Consider the following 14,951-nt stretch of genomic DNA (forward strand, 5'->3'; position numbering starts at 1 on the left):
GATATGGAACCACATGGGCACTAATGAGACATATTCATTCTGCTAGTATGGAGTACCAATTTATGACAACTCCTAGCTCAAGCACAAATTCAAGTTATTGGTGCATGCCAGTGGCCAGAAGCCTAATATTGATAAAGAAGCAAAGCTAAAGAGCGTGAACCGGAGTGTTAACTTTTTTTTAATATTCATTATAGCCGAACTTTAGAACAGCTTTTGAAAATGAGATACCATTCCGCTGCCTCTATTGGCTGTATAATGAAATATTTATCGGCTATTTGTCTACAACTGGTGGGCTTGACCGCTGGGAAGAGTTCGAATGATCCGCAATTTCTACTCATGGGGTAGAAGAAGCCTTCGACATCATCACATCTGGAAAGGGATTGGGATTGCCAGCTCGGGAACGCCGGTTCGATAGCGCGCCAAGTCTAGTCTTGGCCCCGAGTTACCAGTCACCGGAATCGGATTATACACTAAAAAAATACAAGGGATACTACGGAGGAGTGTACATGGATTTGAAATAGAAAAGGGCTAGGGGCTGAATAGGATCGTCGGCTCTAGCCTCGTGCTCATCAGCGAAGCAAGGCTCACAGGTCGATTCCATCGCGAATGGTCCAGACTTACCGTCATATGCGAACGGTTCGTGAGTCCAGCTGAGACATTCCAGACAAGGCAGCCTTCTAGAAGCCCAATGTCCTTCTGGAAGGCGCCCAGCCTCTGCCGCTGGCGCATCCCTCGGGCTGAGCTGGCAAGTTTCAAGAACGAGACAAACTGGGCATGGCGCCGCTCCTTTGCATCAATTGGCCGGCAGATCGCTGCACCATCGTCGACGGAGGATCGGGAAGGCGCAGATGTGGCTCTCGGGCTGATCGTCCTAGCTCTCCACGGTATGCCCCTTAAATGACGGCGTAAAGTCAATGCAACGGGAGGCGTGTCATGCGCCGGTGCCCTGCAGCAGTTCCCTCGGTGGATACGAGAGCTCGTTCAAGACGTGTCGAAGGTAGAGGATCGGCTGTGTGGTAAGATGAGATGGGATGATCCTGTTGTTAGTTTCGTGTTAGCATCCCAATTGCCGGAGCCTGGTCGCCTCGCCTCGAATCCCGGTTGGATCCAAGCATTGCGGCGATGCCAGGATGCTGCCAGATGTTTTCTTGGAAATGCTTGACGGTCTTGGGAGTTCCTAGCGAGAGAGGCAAGCACTGACAAGCACTGTCAAGCAATGTGCATGCAATGACAAGCAATGGCAAGCATCACATTGAATCATCGACTATAGGGCAACCGGGGCAGCCACCCGAAGTATGCAGCGATTATGCAGCATCCGCAGCATGCGACAAGACCGGGTGAACCAATATGATGGACACGTGCTTCCGACAGACCTCGTGTTTCGTGTTTGACCCATGCGAGCCAGACTGATCGATGGTGAATTCCAAGGAACTTTTGGGTTCGGGGTTGACAAGGGCGGACGACGTCAGGTCCGGACAGAGCCATGTGCTCTCAGCGGGGCCTGTGGTTGGTCCATGGGCGATATAGATGGTGTCCAATCATCGGGGCGCTGACCCCGGATATCAGTTAGCGCCGAGTTAAACCGTCATCCCCCACTCTGCTCGCGTGCATTGATCCAAAAGAGGATGCATTGACACCGCAAGGTGATGATTTCCATATGGAGGATAGTCTTGGTGATTGAAAGGCTGTCCATAGTTTATAGCGGGGACCGGAGGTGGTACGTCAAACTTGAGATTGGGCCACACGACTGGCACGGCTTGAATCTGGACTTGGACCCCTCTGGCCCTCGGGGCAAAGACGTTGATAGACGGGCGATAAACGTATGATTCCCCGGGCGATACCCATTTGGATGAGGTAGAAGGGCGATCCATGATGTCTGGTCTTGGCAAAGCTGCGTGAGGATGCTAGTGTCAGTCAGTAGAAGACTCTATAGTGTGTGCTGTGTGCTGTACTCCGTAATGAGCTCTGAATTGGACGAGAGTTGGCAGTTGCCTTGGCAGATGTCCTCAATGCTGGGCAGGGCATCAGTACAAGGACCTAAGACCGGACCGGCTATAGCGCACGCGACAGCAGGATGTGAAGGTGGGATTAGCGGGGGCACCTTGACGCAGGTTGGGTTTGTGTGAGCGAAAGGATCCACACCCGCAGATCTGGGCGGTCCCCAATTGGGCAGGCGGTAAGAAGGCGGGAGGGAATACACACAGATTTATGCAGAGTCTACGCAGAGTGAAGGAGGCTGCTAGCAATTCTGCCACCACGTGCAAAAGTCATTGGCTGGCGGTCGCCCCATAATTTCCATCGGATCCATCTTTACTTTTCCATTTTTCTCGTTTCGCCCCACTCCGCCGCTGCTGTTTTCGTCTTCGTTCCCCGACTCTCGTGCTCATGCTGCGAAAGTCTCGTCTAAAATGGAAAAGGGAAAAAGAAAAAAAAGTCCGGTGGAGCTTGCCACTCCTGCTTAACACCGATATTTCTCGGCGCAAGTCCTCGCTCGCCCCCGGCCCTCCCGGTCTTTCCTCTTTCTACTTTATATAAAAAAAAGTCCACTCCCACCTTCCCAACCTTTTCGTCCCGATAGCTACGCCTCACACACCTTCGTGGTCTCGCGACCTTACCTTCCTCCTCTCCCCTCCCTTCGTGAGATCTTCACTCGACCTTCCTCCACACAGCCAGCTTCCCCGGAAGTCAATTCGTCATGGCTGACTTCAGTCCTCTTGCCCCTCATGGGCCTGATTTGTCCGCCACACCTCGACACAACCCGCTGATGGATCTGGATATGGATGTCAATGAAAAGGGTGCTTTCGACAGCTTGATTCGTCCCGAGGACAGCTACAGTCCCGAGGGTGTCTACTGGGCCGATATGCCCTTAGGCCAGAAGATCAAGTTTGTCAGCTCATATGATGCTGGCGAAGCCCGTCGCGAGCTGAGCGGCATCTGGGACATGATGAAGGAGGACCCTCTCTCCCCCATTTCTTACTACTTCCGCAACATGGTTATCCCCGGTGCCGGTCTTGGTCTCGAGGGTTACGTGCTGTTCTCCATCGGTAATATCAAGCCGCTCTTCCAAAAGACTTTTCCCGAGTGCTGGAAAGACAACTTGATCTGCGATAAGCAATGGTTGAATGCTGTCGACTATTTGGAAATCATTGGTATCATCGTTGGCCAGATTTTGGTTGGCTTCATTGGTGACTGGTAAGTTTCTACTGCAGAGCCGGAGAACCAGAATGGAAGGATTCCCATGCTAATTTCAATACAGGATTGGCCGTCGTTGGGGTCTGATTCAGGATGCGACCATCATGTTTATCGGTTTGATCATGTTGACCGCCGCCTGGGGTGTCACCCAGAACGGCTGGGTAATTTGCTATGCCTGGTCCCTCTTCTTCTACAGTGTCGGCGTTGGTACGTTCTATTCTTTCCCAACCTTCCAGAAGGTAGCCACATGGCGAGCTGCGAAGTTAACATTACATAGGCGGCGAGTACCCCATGACTGCCACCAGCGGTATGGAAAACGCTGTTGGCTCTGGAAAGATCTCAACCAAGGATGATCGCCTCCATCGTGGCCGCAAGGTTACCAGTGCTTTCCTCATGCAGGGCTGGGGCCAATTCTTCAACCAGGTCCTTCTGATTATCCTGTTGCTTTGCTTCCACCACGGCAGTGGCAACAACCCTTATTCGGCCGTTTCCACCCAGTGGACCTACCGTATCTCCTTTGCTCTCCCCGCCGTCGGAACCCTGTGGCTTGTTTACTACCGTGCCTACCACATGAAGGCCGCTAGCAAGCAACTTGCTGCTGCTAAGAAGAAGGCATCTGTTACTGGATACGATGTCGACTCTCTGCGTCTCACTTTCAAGTACTTCGGTCCTCGTCTTATCGCCACTGCCGGTGGTTGGTTCGCCAACGATGTCTTCTTCTACGGAAACAAGCTCTTCCAGAGTGAGTTTATCGGAGTTCTTAGCCCTGGCTCTAGCTCCGTGATGCCCACTTGGTTGTGGAATTTGGTCAATGTTGGTGTTTCTCTGGTTGGCTATTATATGGCTTCCTTCTTCATTGACAACAAGCTGTACGGCCGTAAGTGGATGCAAACTGTTGGTTTCTTGATGTGTTTCATTCTCTTCGTTGTTCCTGGCTTCCACTACGAGTACTACACTCGCCCTGAGAACATCAAGTCTTTCCAGGCTATGTACTTCCTCAGCTCCTTTTTCAACCAGTTTGGCCCCAACTGCGTGTCGTTCCTGGTTGCCGCCGAGGTCTTCCCGACTCCTATTCGTGCCACCGCCCACGGTCTCTCCGCTGCGGCCGGTAAGAGCGGCGCCCTCCTGGCCTCCGTGCTCTACAACTACATCGACACTCAGACCAAGTTCTACGTCGTTCCCTGGTTCGGTCTGGCCGGTGTTGTTCTGACTCTGGCTTTCCTGCCTGATACCACTGGTCTGGATCTCAAGGAGCAAGAACGCCGCTGGCAATTCCTCCGTCAAGGTCGCGAAGAGGACTACCACGGGGCGGCTGTGCACCCCAAGCATCTATCCTGGTACGAGCGCTTCATTTTGCGCAAGGGCCGTTTCTACGACGCCGAGCTGGACTACCAGCAAAAGGTCGAGGAATACCGAGCTGAGTGGGAGGCTGCTATGGCCCAGAAGGTTACCGAGAACGAGAAGAATGACGGGGCCAACTTCGATGACACTGATGACTCTCTGCTCGAGGGCCATGTCCACACATATTTCCACCGCACTAGCCCCATGTTTAAGGGTATGGAGAAGTCGGCTAAGCACGACAACTTCGTTCTGCCCCCGGCTGCGGAATCGGACGAGGAGCGAGAGCACAATCTCTCTGGTGGAAGGATGGATACCAGCGAGCGGACGGAGGAGCACTTCTCCAGCTCGAATGAGAAATCTGCCCCACAATAAATGGGCTGATATATTTGCATGGCGTTTTGTTTCTTATGGGTTTGGGTCTTTGCTCTCTTTTGAGACTTGCAAAATTTTTGGGATATCCCCAGTGACCGAGCGTTGTCGCTGTTCCGTTTTGGACATTGCATGGATTGCATGATGATGCGGGCCGTCGTCGCCTGCTTGTAATTAGATGTTGATACCTACATATTCATGGCTGAATGATCATTGCTTTGGCTTGATAATTATCGCTTAAGATTTTACCTGTTCCTCTCTTTAAATTGTAGACAGAACCTGAACGCAGTACACTTGGGCAGCAGAGCACAAGTGACCAAGGCGGCCACCAAGGCGGTCAAATAGATCCGGCCAAACTATCACCGCCATCGATATCAAACACGAACAAGTACATACAGTACGCATTCCAAGCAAAGCGGTCCCAGAAGTGAAGATGAGAGTATTCGCCTTTGGATCCAACGGATCAGGCCAATTAGCCATCGGCCACACCGAAGACGTCTCCGCACCAACAGAATGTCTCTTCACCTCCCCCGCACCAACCGACAAAATCACAAAGATCGCCGCGGGGGGAAATCATACTCTCCTCCTCACGGACTCAGGACATGTCCATGCTACAGGATGCAACACGGACAAAAGATGCGGACCATCCCAGATCCAAAACCCACAGGATAAGGATAAAGATCAAGATCAAGACGCGCGCGAATCGCAAATCGAAGAAAACATCCTCCGTTTTCGCCGGCTGATTCTCACGGACCCTGTTACTACCGAGAATGTCGATACATTCAAATGTATCTCCACAACGTGGGAGGGAAGTATCCTCGTTTCATCCGCGGGAGATAAAGTTTTTGTCCTGGGCTCGACGCCAAAGGGTGAATTGGGATTAGGCAACGATCTTGTCGCAACGAATCCGAGCCCGACCCAGATCTTTGTTGAACCGGGGCTCTCGATTCCGGATTTCCCCCCTTCCCGTACGACGGTTGTCTCGGTAGCGAGTGGGATGGGTCATACTGTGGCTATCCTTTCGAGTGGCGAGGTTTATGGCTGGGGCGGATCAAGGAAGGGGCAATTGGGCGAGTCGCTGAAGAAGGAGAAGATTGTTTGGAGGCCTGCTAAGGTCGAGGGCATTCCGTTCCTCGCTACGGGTGCTGTTTGTGGGCGCGAATTTACTGTTATTCTTGGGCGGAGAAGTGCGGGTGAGTTTGTTATTCTTGGTGATGAGGGGAATCGGTGGGGGATTATGCGGATTCCTGAGTCTTTACGCTTTGCTGCTGAGGGGAGTGGAGGTGGCTGGAGTGAGTATATTGATATCGGGGCTAGCTGGCATGATATTTATGTACATGCTTCCTCCAGCCATTCTGATTCTGATATTGGGTTCGATTCGCTGAATGCCCGCGCTGCGGGTTCCCTTATTGCTTGGGGCCGCAATGATCGTGGCCAACTTCCTCCGCCAGATTTGCCGCCTCTGAGTGAGATTGGCGTTGGTAGTGAGCATGTTCTTGCGCTCTTGGAGAATGGTGATGTGGCTACGTTTGGCTGGGGCGAGCATGGGAATTGTGGACCAGACACAGATGCCCGAGGGAATGTCGCGGGGAAGTATAACTTGATCCCTCTTCCTGGTGATGTGTCAGGTGCGAGAGTTGTTGGGGTTGGTGCTGGATGTGCGACAAGTTGGGTGATCGTGGAGTGATTTCATCTGCAAGCCGCAGCGCACAGGGCATATTTTGGATAACTTGCTTGTGTCCACCAACACTGTCCTTCAGTCGAAGAGACCAAAGCCGCGGACCTATTCTGCATTAGCACGAGGCTGAAACCAAACACGGAATCGAACCATACCTGGGACATGCGCTGTGTCGGCGGGAGACCCATTTCATCATTATTATTACGACTTTCCTTACGGGAAGCAGCCGGCTTCGAGAAATCGGGCTCGATATCTCGCAACACAGGCTCAAACGTCTCCTGGCCTGATGCATCCCACCCAAGGATGTCTTGAGGTTCCTCTTCATCCTCGTCATTCATCTCATCCCACTGCCTATCATCATCCTGCGGCACGAAAAGACTGTCAAAGTCCATCGACGCAGAAGCCAACGGCCGATCCATCGTCGACCTAGGCGTAAGATTTTCCTGCGTCGAGCCCCCCTTCAACGGACGAATGGACCGCGCCCGCGCAGGCGGAGGGGGCATTTCAGTACTCGGCGCTACCCGCGGCGTCTCATTCCTTCTGAGAGAAATTGGCGCTGGCGTGGCCGCTTGTGCCGTCGCTGGACGCTGTGACAATTGCGGAATGACCGCCCTCGCTGACGATACTTCCTCCCCGTCAACTTCGCCGCGAGTCATGACCGTGAATTCAGCACGGATGCCCTCGAACTCATATGCGAGTTGCATTGGCTTGCAAGGGAGGGTGTAGCGTGCTGTGACGGTAGCATTGGCCGTTTCAGCGTGCGCGACAACTGCTTTAAAATCTTTGAGGTTTATGGCAATGTGCATGTTCTCTTCGATGAGGAATTCCTCGAAATCTTTTCTGTCGCAGGCTACTGATGTGTGGACGGGATATTTGAGAACCTCTGTGATGTTATTAGCTCTTGATAGAACGAATATACTCCCCGGTATCACTTAGCGAACGCTTGCCGTACCTTTGCCTTCCGTGATCTTCGTTGTAAAACTTGTGAATGTGGCTTTACCGGCTTCGGCGCAGATATCCAGTTGCTCAGCTGACATGCTGAAGTGGTCGATGATTTGCTTCAAGAATCGGGGATCGGCAGTCCATTGATTTGTTGTCTTGCTTCTGTCAAACACGGCGTGTTGAATCGCCGCCGGCTCGTAGGTGAGCTTATATGATTTTATTACGCCTAAAATATTTAGTTTTCGTTGGACTCGAGAGGTCTGGGAGAGCTCACCCAAGCCGCAGATCATCTTCACAGTCAATCTGCACTCTGCTTGATTAGAATCTTCGTGAATTTCCATCTCACAGCGCTCAACGGCCGTGTCCTTATTTCGATCGACCCGGCCACGGAAGATAGAAAGAAGTGCCTGTACCGGGATGAGTATCGGTGCGGAATAGCCAGCCTGGATGTGTCTCACTAACTCACCCTGATTAAAATCTGGCAAAAGAACCGCTCCGGACCCTGACTTTGAGTCTGATACGGTCCCCGTCCATCTACGCGCGTCTGAAACGAGTAGCTCTCAAAGAAAGAATCCTTCTCACAGACAAACGATGCAAATGCCGTTTTCGTACTGTTCAAAACACTGAGTCGAAGCTTCAAAATGCCGCTATATGTCAGTAAGCCATTCGTTAATTCGGAGATTGTTCCAAACATACCACACTATGCTCTGCCTCGATGGCAACGGTGTCGCTAAACTTGGAAAGGCATGTGAGGGCATCGTGGAGTTTGACCAGAGCCGGTGGGCCCAAGGATAACGTTAAGCTCGTCATTGCCGATGCAATATGTCCCACGAAAGGTACTGGAGATATTGGAACACTCCTGCTGGTTTGGTTCGTCACCGCGTCTCGTCGCGTCTGGACGCGGTTATTACTAAGCGGTGCACTCTTGCCTAAAAAGGGATACATCGAAATTAGCCTCACATCCATTAAGGACGAATCAAAGACTTAACTGTCTTTTCTTATCCTTCTCATCTATCTGGATTATTTGATTTTTGACATAAATCGATTATCAACAACTTTAATAATTTGAAGTGCTGGAGCTGCCCATTGTTGGGGATTCTCAATCGCAAATGCAACTTCGGCCGCTGAAACATAGATGAATGTTCATCGCAAGGATCTGGCGCGAGTTCTGCTACCTGGGCAGTGTCTTCGCACTGTAAATATTTTAAGAAAAGCTGATATATGTACCCACAACACACCCACTGGAATGAATCGTCGATATGACGGGGAAGATATTTGAGTTGAAATCGTAATCAAGATCAGTCTATATACAATGCCCTTCCAGAGGGTCTCAGATCCTAAAATGCAGTGCTCATTTCGAGTTGATGGTACTTGTGTGAAGAATGGTAATAATCATCCTCATCATCCATCAGGTCAACAGCGAATGATAGAATGTATCCCGTAAATATAAAAGCAGTGGCTGGTATCCAGTTAGCCGAGTCAAGACATAAGCAGATTTAGTGATGGCATACTCCATTCGAGAATCGCGGCTGCATTCTTTTCTGCGTGGTGCATCCCCGCCATAATGCGAAATGGTAAGATGAAAGCGAGCTCGATGATAATGAAGGAAATTTTGATGAAGAAGCTGGCGAACAATATGCGCCGTTCGGCCCCATACAGGGTCATTAAGTAGAAATAATCTATGCAGATTGTAGCCGCACCGATCAAGTACCCAACTCTGATAATCGTTAATGACGGCAATATTACCCCATCGAAAGAGATCTCACATGAATACAGTGACAAAAACATCATGAAGATGTTTGAAATCAATATTGTCGAAGACGCCTATCATGAGTAATGAGAGACCTCCAATGATAGTGATAATGAAAGAGAAGTAGATGCAGATATTGCTGTGGTGTTCCTTCCTTCGAACGAATTGATAGAAGGACATATTAAAGAACAATGTTGTGATGAAACAGCCGGTCAGGAAAAACGGCCATAGTTTTTGTGCTGCTAGATCAGAAATGAATCTGGCAATCCATTGTCAATGACTTGAAGATCTTCCTATATTATAGTTCGCTCTGTCAAAGAAGAACTTACGGAACGGCTTGGTCAAACTCCATTCGGCCATATCTTGGTTGGCCGACCAGGAACCAATGGCCCAGTAGCCCGACGAGCGTCACTGGGGAACAATTAGTAAGTTTCTTACGGGCTCAATATCAAGCAAAGACTGTGTACCTAGCCACGTGGATGCCGAGACAAGGGGAAATGCCCAGAAGGGTGGTTTTGACATCTTGCAACGTGTGGTTAGAGGCTCATCGGACTGGACTCCGTTGGGTGGGTGGTGTTGGATTCGACGTCGCGAGTCAGAGCATTTGAGCAGGGCACATCAACAACAAGGTGGGCACAGCGTGACACATATGAATAAGCAAAGAATGTAAGGCGAAGCCCTTGCATCCCAAACAGGCTGAACGTGTCGATCTTAATGTTGGCGGCTTAAATGCTGTTGTTGCCCTGTCTCCTCCTGATTTATCCCATTGCCATAAAGGTGAAACTCCAGTGAAAATCAGACCAATGATCATGATTACGCCCTTTCCACTCAGGGGAAAGGCCACGAAATAGTCGAAACTCCAAACTCAACAAGGTGGATGTCTGACATATTTGAAGACCCACATCTCTAAAACAAGACTCATTCTTACTCCTTGGACGGAGATTGCAAAACAGTATCAGCTTGTTGAAGCATTGACAGCTCAAACTAAGACCAACGGAAGACTTGCCGGCTTTTTAGGTGCATTCTAGAATCATCTTGAGGTATATCAACAAATGTTCATGTTCAACCCTTGAACCCCTGTATTGGTTGGTGACTGACGTAGAGATCTACATAAAGTGACGAATATATGAACCGCCCCTTTTATTGGTCCCATTGGTGGGCCCAAACTCCACTGTACTGCCCCAACTTGAAGCGCCCCGACTTTGGAAGAGCATTTTTATCGGCAGTTTCCCGCAGATTTCGTTGCTCGTGTGCCCCGGTCCCGCATTGGGACTCAACCCGCAGTGCTTGCAAACATCCTTCACGAGTCCATCGGGAGTCCTCTTTTTATGAAATCATGAAACGTGAGCAGTAGAGAAATTGTTTGGCAATAATATTCGAACTCAGGACGTGCAAGGCTGGTCGCAAAACTTCCGTGGGTACATAACAGGGTCCTTCAAGCGACTAGTTGGCGACTAGTACTTATGAACTGGCCAAGCTAACCAAATCCCGTAGAACTCAAGATGAGGAACACGATTACGAGGGGGTAGCCTGTGGAGTCTATACATTTAATCTGACCAATTCCTTCATTAGACAAATTGATTACTTGAGAAAGCTATTGATGTCGCGTGCCTTAATTTTCTGGAAATGTTCCATATAAATACAGCTCTGGGCGTTATTAGCGGGCGGAGGGTATTGACCCCTTCCCATTACCCGCACGCTCGCATGCACAATTACCTACTAGTAGACTACCCATACTCTATATTAAAATTCAACCAAGCAAACCACTATATCAAGTTATTAATCTCACTGCGCACTAGCTTATCAAGTTCCTTATAACTCACAAAGATTTTAATAAGATCAGCAAACTGACAACTATTCTAAGCTTGTTGCAACAGTATGAGATAACATACTTATCCCATATTCAAATTGAAACTGCCGCTAACTTCCTAAGGCTTCTTTGCAGCGATGAGATTGGAGTGACCATGTAGAGACCTGACCTGGGTTGTGTCAGCAAATCGTATCACTCCGGGTCAAGGCTGGGAAATAGGGGTCACTTACATGTATAGGTTGCGGTTGACGCGTTGAAGTCATGATGCCGAAGATGTATAGTAAGGATGGATTCAAGGGGGTCAAGGTATACTAGACAACGGATTGCGTACTAGGCTCTGAAGACATTACAGTTGACCACATTCAAATCACGTTTGCTGTGTTCGAGCTTTCTTCCTATATTTGCGTAGACTAATTGACATGACCAAAGTAGCCCCGATGCACGTTGCTTATGCACGGATCATGTAATACCTAGCTAGATAGTAAGCTGCGCGGATGATTGTATTGGACTTTTCCGGTATAATCGTCTACCAAAGGCAAAGGCTCATTCTCGTGCCCGTTGTGCATCGATGCAAGGGTTTCAGCAATGGTGGCATCCAACCCCTCTTGTCTGAAAATGCTGACTTCCCTCTTCGAGAAGCGCAGAACATAAACAGGTATTGGTCTCATGTCGCTATGTGCCGTCGCCTAGACATAATGAATATTGTTGAGGTTTACCACAAAGTAAGAGTGCTTCATCTTAGCTGGAGGGTATATGTTCACAGCAAGAAAATGAGTTTGAGCACTGAGACTACTCGTATGGACTGAACTTTCGAGTTCAAGTGCGAACTGGCTTATGCAACCAATTTATCGTCGGTGGTGAGAACGCTATTGGAGGTGTCTCCGAGTATTCGTATCGCTCCTGAACCAGCCGTTTCGAGCAAGGAACTTATAGTCTTCGGGATTTGACCCATGATATTATCTCGAACATTTTCCAAGTTGCTTTCCTCTTTCCTCTTCCATCTCCAAACTTGAAGCCATGGGAATTGGTGCGGAAAAAAAGTTGACTTGTTTACGAAGCACGCTTTGGAACCGAGTCCTCGTTATGTAGTGTAGTAAAGCCCACACCGCCAGATTTCCACCATACCGAAGAGGAAAAGTGGAAAACAATCGGTGGCGTTGTGCCACCTGTGTATCGGATATGGCTTTGTCATAGTGATACACACTCCTCATGCAAGACACCTGGCAACGGAACTAAAATTCGGAGATTTAGGTAAAATAGGCGGCGATATTTGCAGACCCGCCGGGACAGTAACCTTGACCTCCCAAGGGACAAGTATTTTCAACATTAGAATAAAATAAACAGATAGAGTCGCTTGTAGGGAATCAAATCAAACGTATGTCGTTATGTAGAAGGGGTGTGGTGATTGAGGTAAATATCACCCGGAATTTGAATGCTTTGGATCCCACAATCCAACACAACCGGGTGCCCTCTCCTGTATTTTAAGAATCATCATCTACAGATCCATCATTGCTCTCCATTTAAACCGCGATCACGCTGGGGCAAAGGCTGAGGAAATTGCAACTCGAGCGCTCGTCTCCGTCGGCGTCCCCTCCGCACGACCTGGAGGAAATTCACGCCCACGTGGGCGAGGAAAATCGCCAAGAACGTCCCTATGACCAAAGTCTGGGGTATATAGGTCTCCCTGCTTTCTTCCACGTGACTGGGGGGGTTGATCATGATGGCTGGGGAGCTGGTGGTTGCTATCTCGGAAAGTAGGTTGCGCACCGCCGAATGAAACCGATATTGAGAACGAGAATGGCGTGAAGGACGTTAGAACGTTTGGAGCCAATGAAGTCAAGATACTGTAGAAAGGCTTGAATGACAGGGCCAGGGGGATGATGCAAAATACGAGGAGAGGGACGGCTAGTCATAAGACAGAATTGAGTGACGAGCGGGCGGACCTAATGCTGGTTGTTAGATGAATCTTGACGTCTTAGTAGGTTGGACGTACCAGTCACGAGCCTCCAGCTCTCTTGCCCAACGTGCTGAGATCTTTAGTCGCTCCCTAACACTCCTAGCAGATAGTATAGGGTACTTCTCCTCCTCGGAGATGGGCAGGATACTGGCAAACCACCACGGAAATCGAACTGCATCTGTTGGCACAGGCCCATATGCTAGCATGACCCGTGGGTGGAGCCAAGGCGCACCTGCTTGGCGCTGCTTGCGAATAAAATCCCGTGCTAGGGCAAGGAGCTCCTGAGTTGACAGGGAGTCCAAGGGTGGCTCCGCATTTGGCCCTAGAGATGGATCTGGAATCGCAGCTGCCGCTGTTTCGGTTGCTTCGAGTCTTTCTTCATCTGCTAGATTTAGATCATCAACACGCTCCGTACGAGCGATATGGTAACCATCCAATTCACCCGCCTCGAGTACCCTAAAGCGGGATATACCGGTTGCAATCACAAGGCTGCGTCCGTCTGGAAGAAGTTCATATCGCTCAACCATCAGCAGCGTTCCATACTGCATAAATGGCACACTCCCGAGCTCTTCTCCTTGTGGTCGGCCGCGCCGGTTGTACATGACCATACCGAACTTACCATCTCCATTCTCGACGACTCGTCGAATCATGAGACGATATCGAGGTTCAAATATATGCAAGAACGTCGGCATCGTTGGAAATGACATAGTGCAGACAAATAGCGGCAGATTTTTTTCCTGGTCGGTTCCAATTTCATCCTGAGCAAGGGCTTCTCGCCGAGAAGCGACCTGATCCGGGAAAAAATGATCGATCAAATGAAGCAGGGTGCTATTCAATGGCTCGGATTGAATAGTTGACGGCATACCGACCTTACGCCGGCAAACAGGGCACAAATCGGTATGGTCCAATACTCGCGCAACACATTTCCGGCAGAAGGTGTGACCGCAGGGTGTCGTTAGAGGGTCCAGGATGAGAGAATAGCATACTTGGCAGTCAAGTTCCCCGCGAAGCCGGTCTCTCAGCTTCTGGATATGAGAGATATCTTGCGGGCTATAGTCTTGCCCAGTCCGCTCCTCGTAGGTCACTTGGGATACATGATAGGGAAATCGGCCTTCCCAGGCTAGTAAATAGATCCCTTGTAGCCACGGAAGCCTTCCCACGTGTGCTGTGTGAGTCTCTGGTTTTGCGTCCTCTCTGCGATCAACCACCCAACGAATAGCCCGGCCTTGATTGTTCTCCTCCTGGACCTCGGCATCTTCCGTGCTTGGGAACGCGAGCTCTTCTTGGAACAAGATAGCGATATTGGATAAGATCACATCAGTACCACAATCTCCGACGCAGTGGTCTCCGGAACATTTGCTCGTTCCTTCCCAGTAGCAGGTAAATTCTTCCTCGCGACCCTCCGCCACCGGGTAAGTGATGCCCGTCCTGGGTCTGGCTGGCGGGAGACATGATCGGCATATGGAGTTGCCGCATGGCAGTCGCAAGGGTGTATTCAACGGGCGCGAACAATGCTGGCATTGTATCAATCGGACCGCGAGGTGGGCGAGGTCTACTTCACGAGGCGGACGCGGTTCAGACCCGGAGACATCTGAGCTCTCCACGGTCGGAATATCAGCATTGGCAGGCTGCGAGGGCCCTATAGACACGGCTTCAGTGTGATCCATGGCCGAATCCAGGGCTGCTGAATGGAAGGTTGCTGAGTCGAAGAAAGGAAAATGGTGGGGAGGTGGCGCCCCAGGTGTTGGATGACATCGGGAGAAAGCTCCCCGGTGGGTTGATCGGCGATCGGCGGGTCAACTTTAGATAATCTACTGCCCCGTTAGATTCCGAACTTGAAACTCACATTTGAGTGGACCACATAGTCAATAAGGGGAAACGAGTGAAAATATAGATAATTGTACAATATCAG

At 50.1% G+C, this 14,951-nt stretch overlaps 7 protein-coding genes across 7 annotated transcripts; 3 read left to right on the forward strand and 4 right to left on the reverse strand.

The window, feature by feature from the left end:
* Positions 1-688: 688 nt before the first annotated feature.
* N7533_012030 (uncharacterized protein) lies at positions 689-1,162 on the forward strand (the record flags this gene model as incomplete). The annotated part of the gene is made up of 2 exons (XM_057108680.1): positions 689-884; positions 912-1,162. 2 exons carry the CDS (start codon positions 689-691, stop codon positions 1,160-1,162), a joined length of 447 nt encoding a protein of 148 aa, XP_056953781.1.
* A 1,533-nt stretch (positions 1,163-2,695) lies between these two features.
* On the forward strand, positions 2,696-4,905 carry N7533_012031 (putative MFS phosphate transporter; the record flags this gene model as incomplete). Its single annotated transcript, XM_057108681.1, has 3 exons — positions 2,696-3,192; positions 3,257-3,399; positions 3,470-4,905. The coding sequence occupies 3 exons, from the start codon at positions 2,696-2,698 to the stop codon at positions 4,903-4,905; spliced, it is 2,076 nt and encodes a 691-aa protein (XP_056953782.1).
* Positions 4,906-5,335: 430 nt separating this feature from the next.
* On the forward strand, positions 5,336-6,589 carry N7533_012032 (uncharacterized protein; the record flags this gene model as incomplete). The annotated part of the gene is made up of 1 exon (XM_057108682.1): positions 5,336-6,589. One exon carries the CDS (start codon positions 5,336-5,338, stop codon positions 6,587-6,589), a length of 1,254 nt encoding a protein of 417 aa, XP_056953783.1.
* Positions 6,590-6,658: 69 nt separating this feature from the next.
* Positions 6,659-8,332, reverse strand: N7533_012033 (uncharacterized protein; the record flags this gene model as incomplete). Its single annotated transcript, XM_057108683.1, has 6 exons — positions 6,659-6,685; positions 6,736-7,463; positions 7,533-7,748; positions 7,797-7,929; positions 7,989-8,156; positions 8,219-8,332. 6 exons carry the CDS (start codon positions 8,330-8,332, stop codon positions 6,659-6,661), a joined length of 1,386 nt encoding a protein of 461 aa, XP_056953784.1.
* A 527-nt stretch (positions 8,333-8,859) lies between these two features.
* Positions 8,860-9,794, reverse strand: N7533_012034 (uncharacterized protein; the record flags this gene model as incomplete). The annotated part of the gene is made up of 5 exons (XM_057108684.1): positions 8,860-8,981; positions 9,034-9,239; positions 9,289-9,531; positions 9,602-9,683; positions 9,740-9,794. 5 exons carry the CDS (start codon positions 9,792-9,794, stop codon positions 8,860-8,862), a joined length of 708 nt encoding a protein of 235 aa, XP_056953785.1.
* Positions 9,795-11,552: 1,758 nt separating this feature from the next.
* On the reverse strand, positions 11,553-12,090 carry N7533_012035 (uncharacterized protein; the record flags this gene model as incomplete). The annotated part of the gene is given in 3 exon segments (XM_057108685.1): positions 11,553-11,768; positions 11,799-11,909; positions 11,924-12,090. The coding sequence occupies 3 exon segments, from the start codon at positions 12,032-12,034 to the stop codon at positions 11,553-11,555; spliced, it is 438 nt and encodes a 145-aa protein (XP_056953786.1). The 5' UTR covers positions 12,035-12,090.
* A 948-nt stretch (positions 12,091-13,038) lies between these two features.
* On the reverse strand, positions 13,039-14,706 carry N7533_012036 (uncharacterized protein; the record flags this gene model as incomplete). The annotated part of the gene is made up of 1 exon (XM_057108686.1): positions 13,039-14,706. One exon carries the CDS (start codon positions 14,704-14,706, stop codon positions 13,039-13,041), a length of 1,668 nt encoding a protein of 555 aa, XP_056953787.1.
* Positions 14,707-14,951: the final 245 nt, after the last annotated feature.

This window comes from Penicillium manginii, assembly GCF_028828005.1.
Source record: "Penicillium manginii strain IBT 31320 chromosome Unknown utg000009l:1.0-3297300.0:1.0-3298630.0, whole genome shotgun sequence".
Classification (NCBI taxonomy): Eukaryota; Fungi; Ascomycota; class Eurotiomycetes; order Eurotiales; family Aspergillaceae; genus Penicillium; species Penicillium manginii.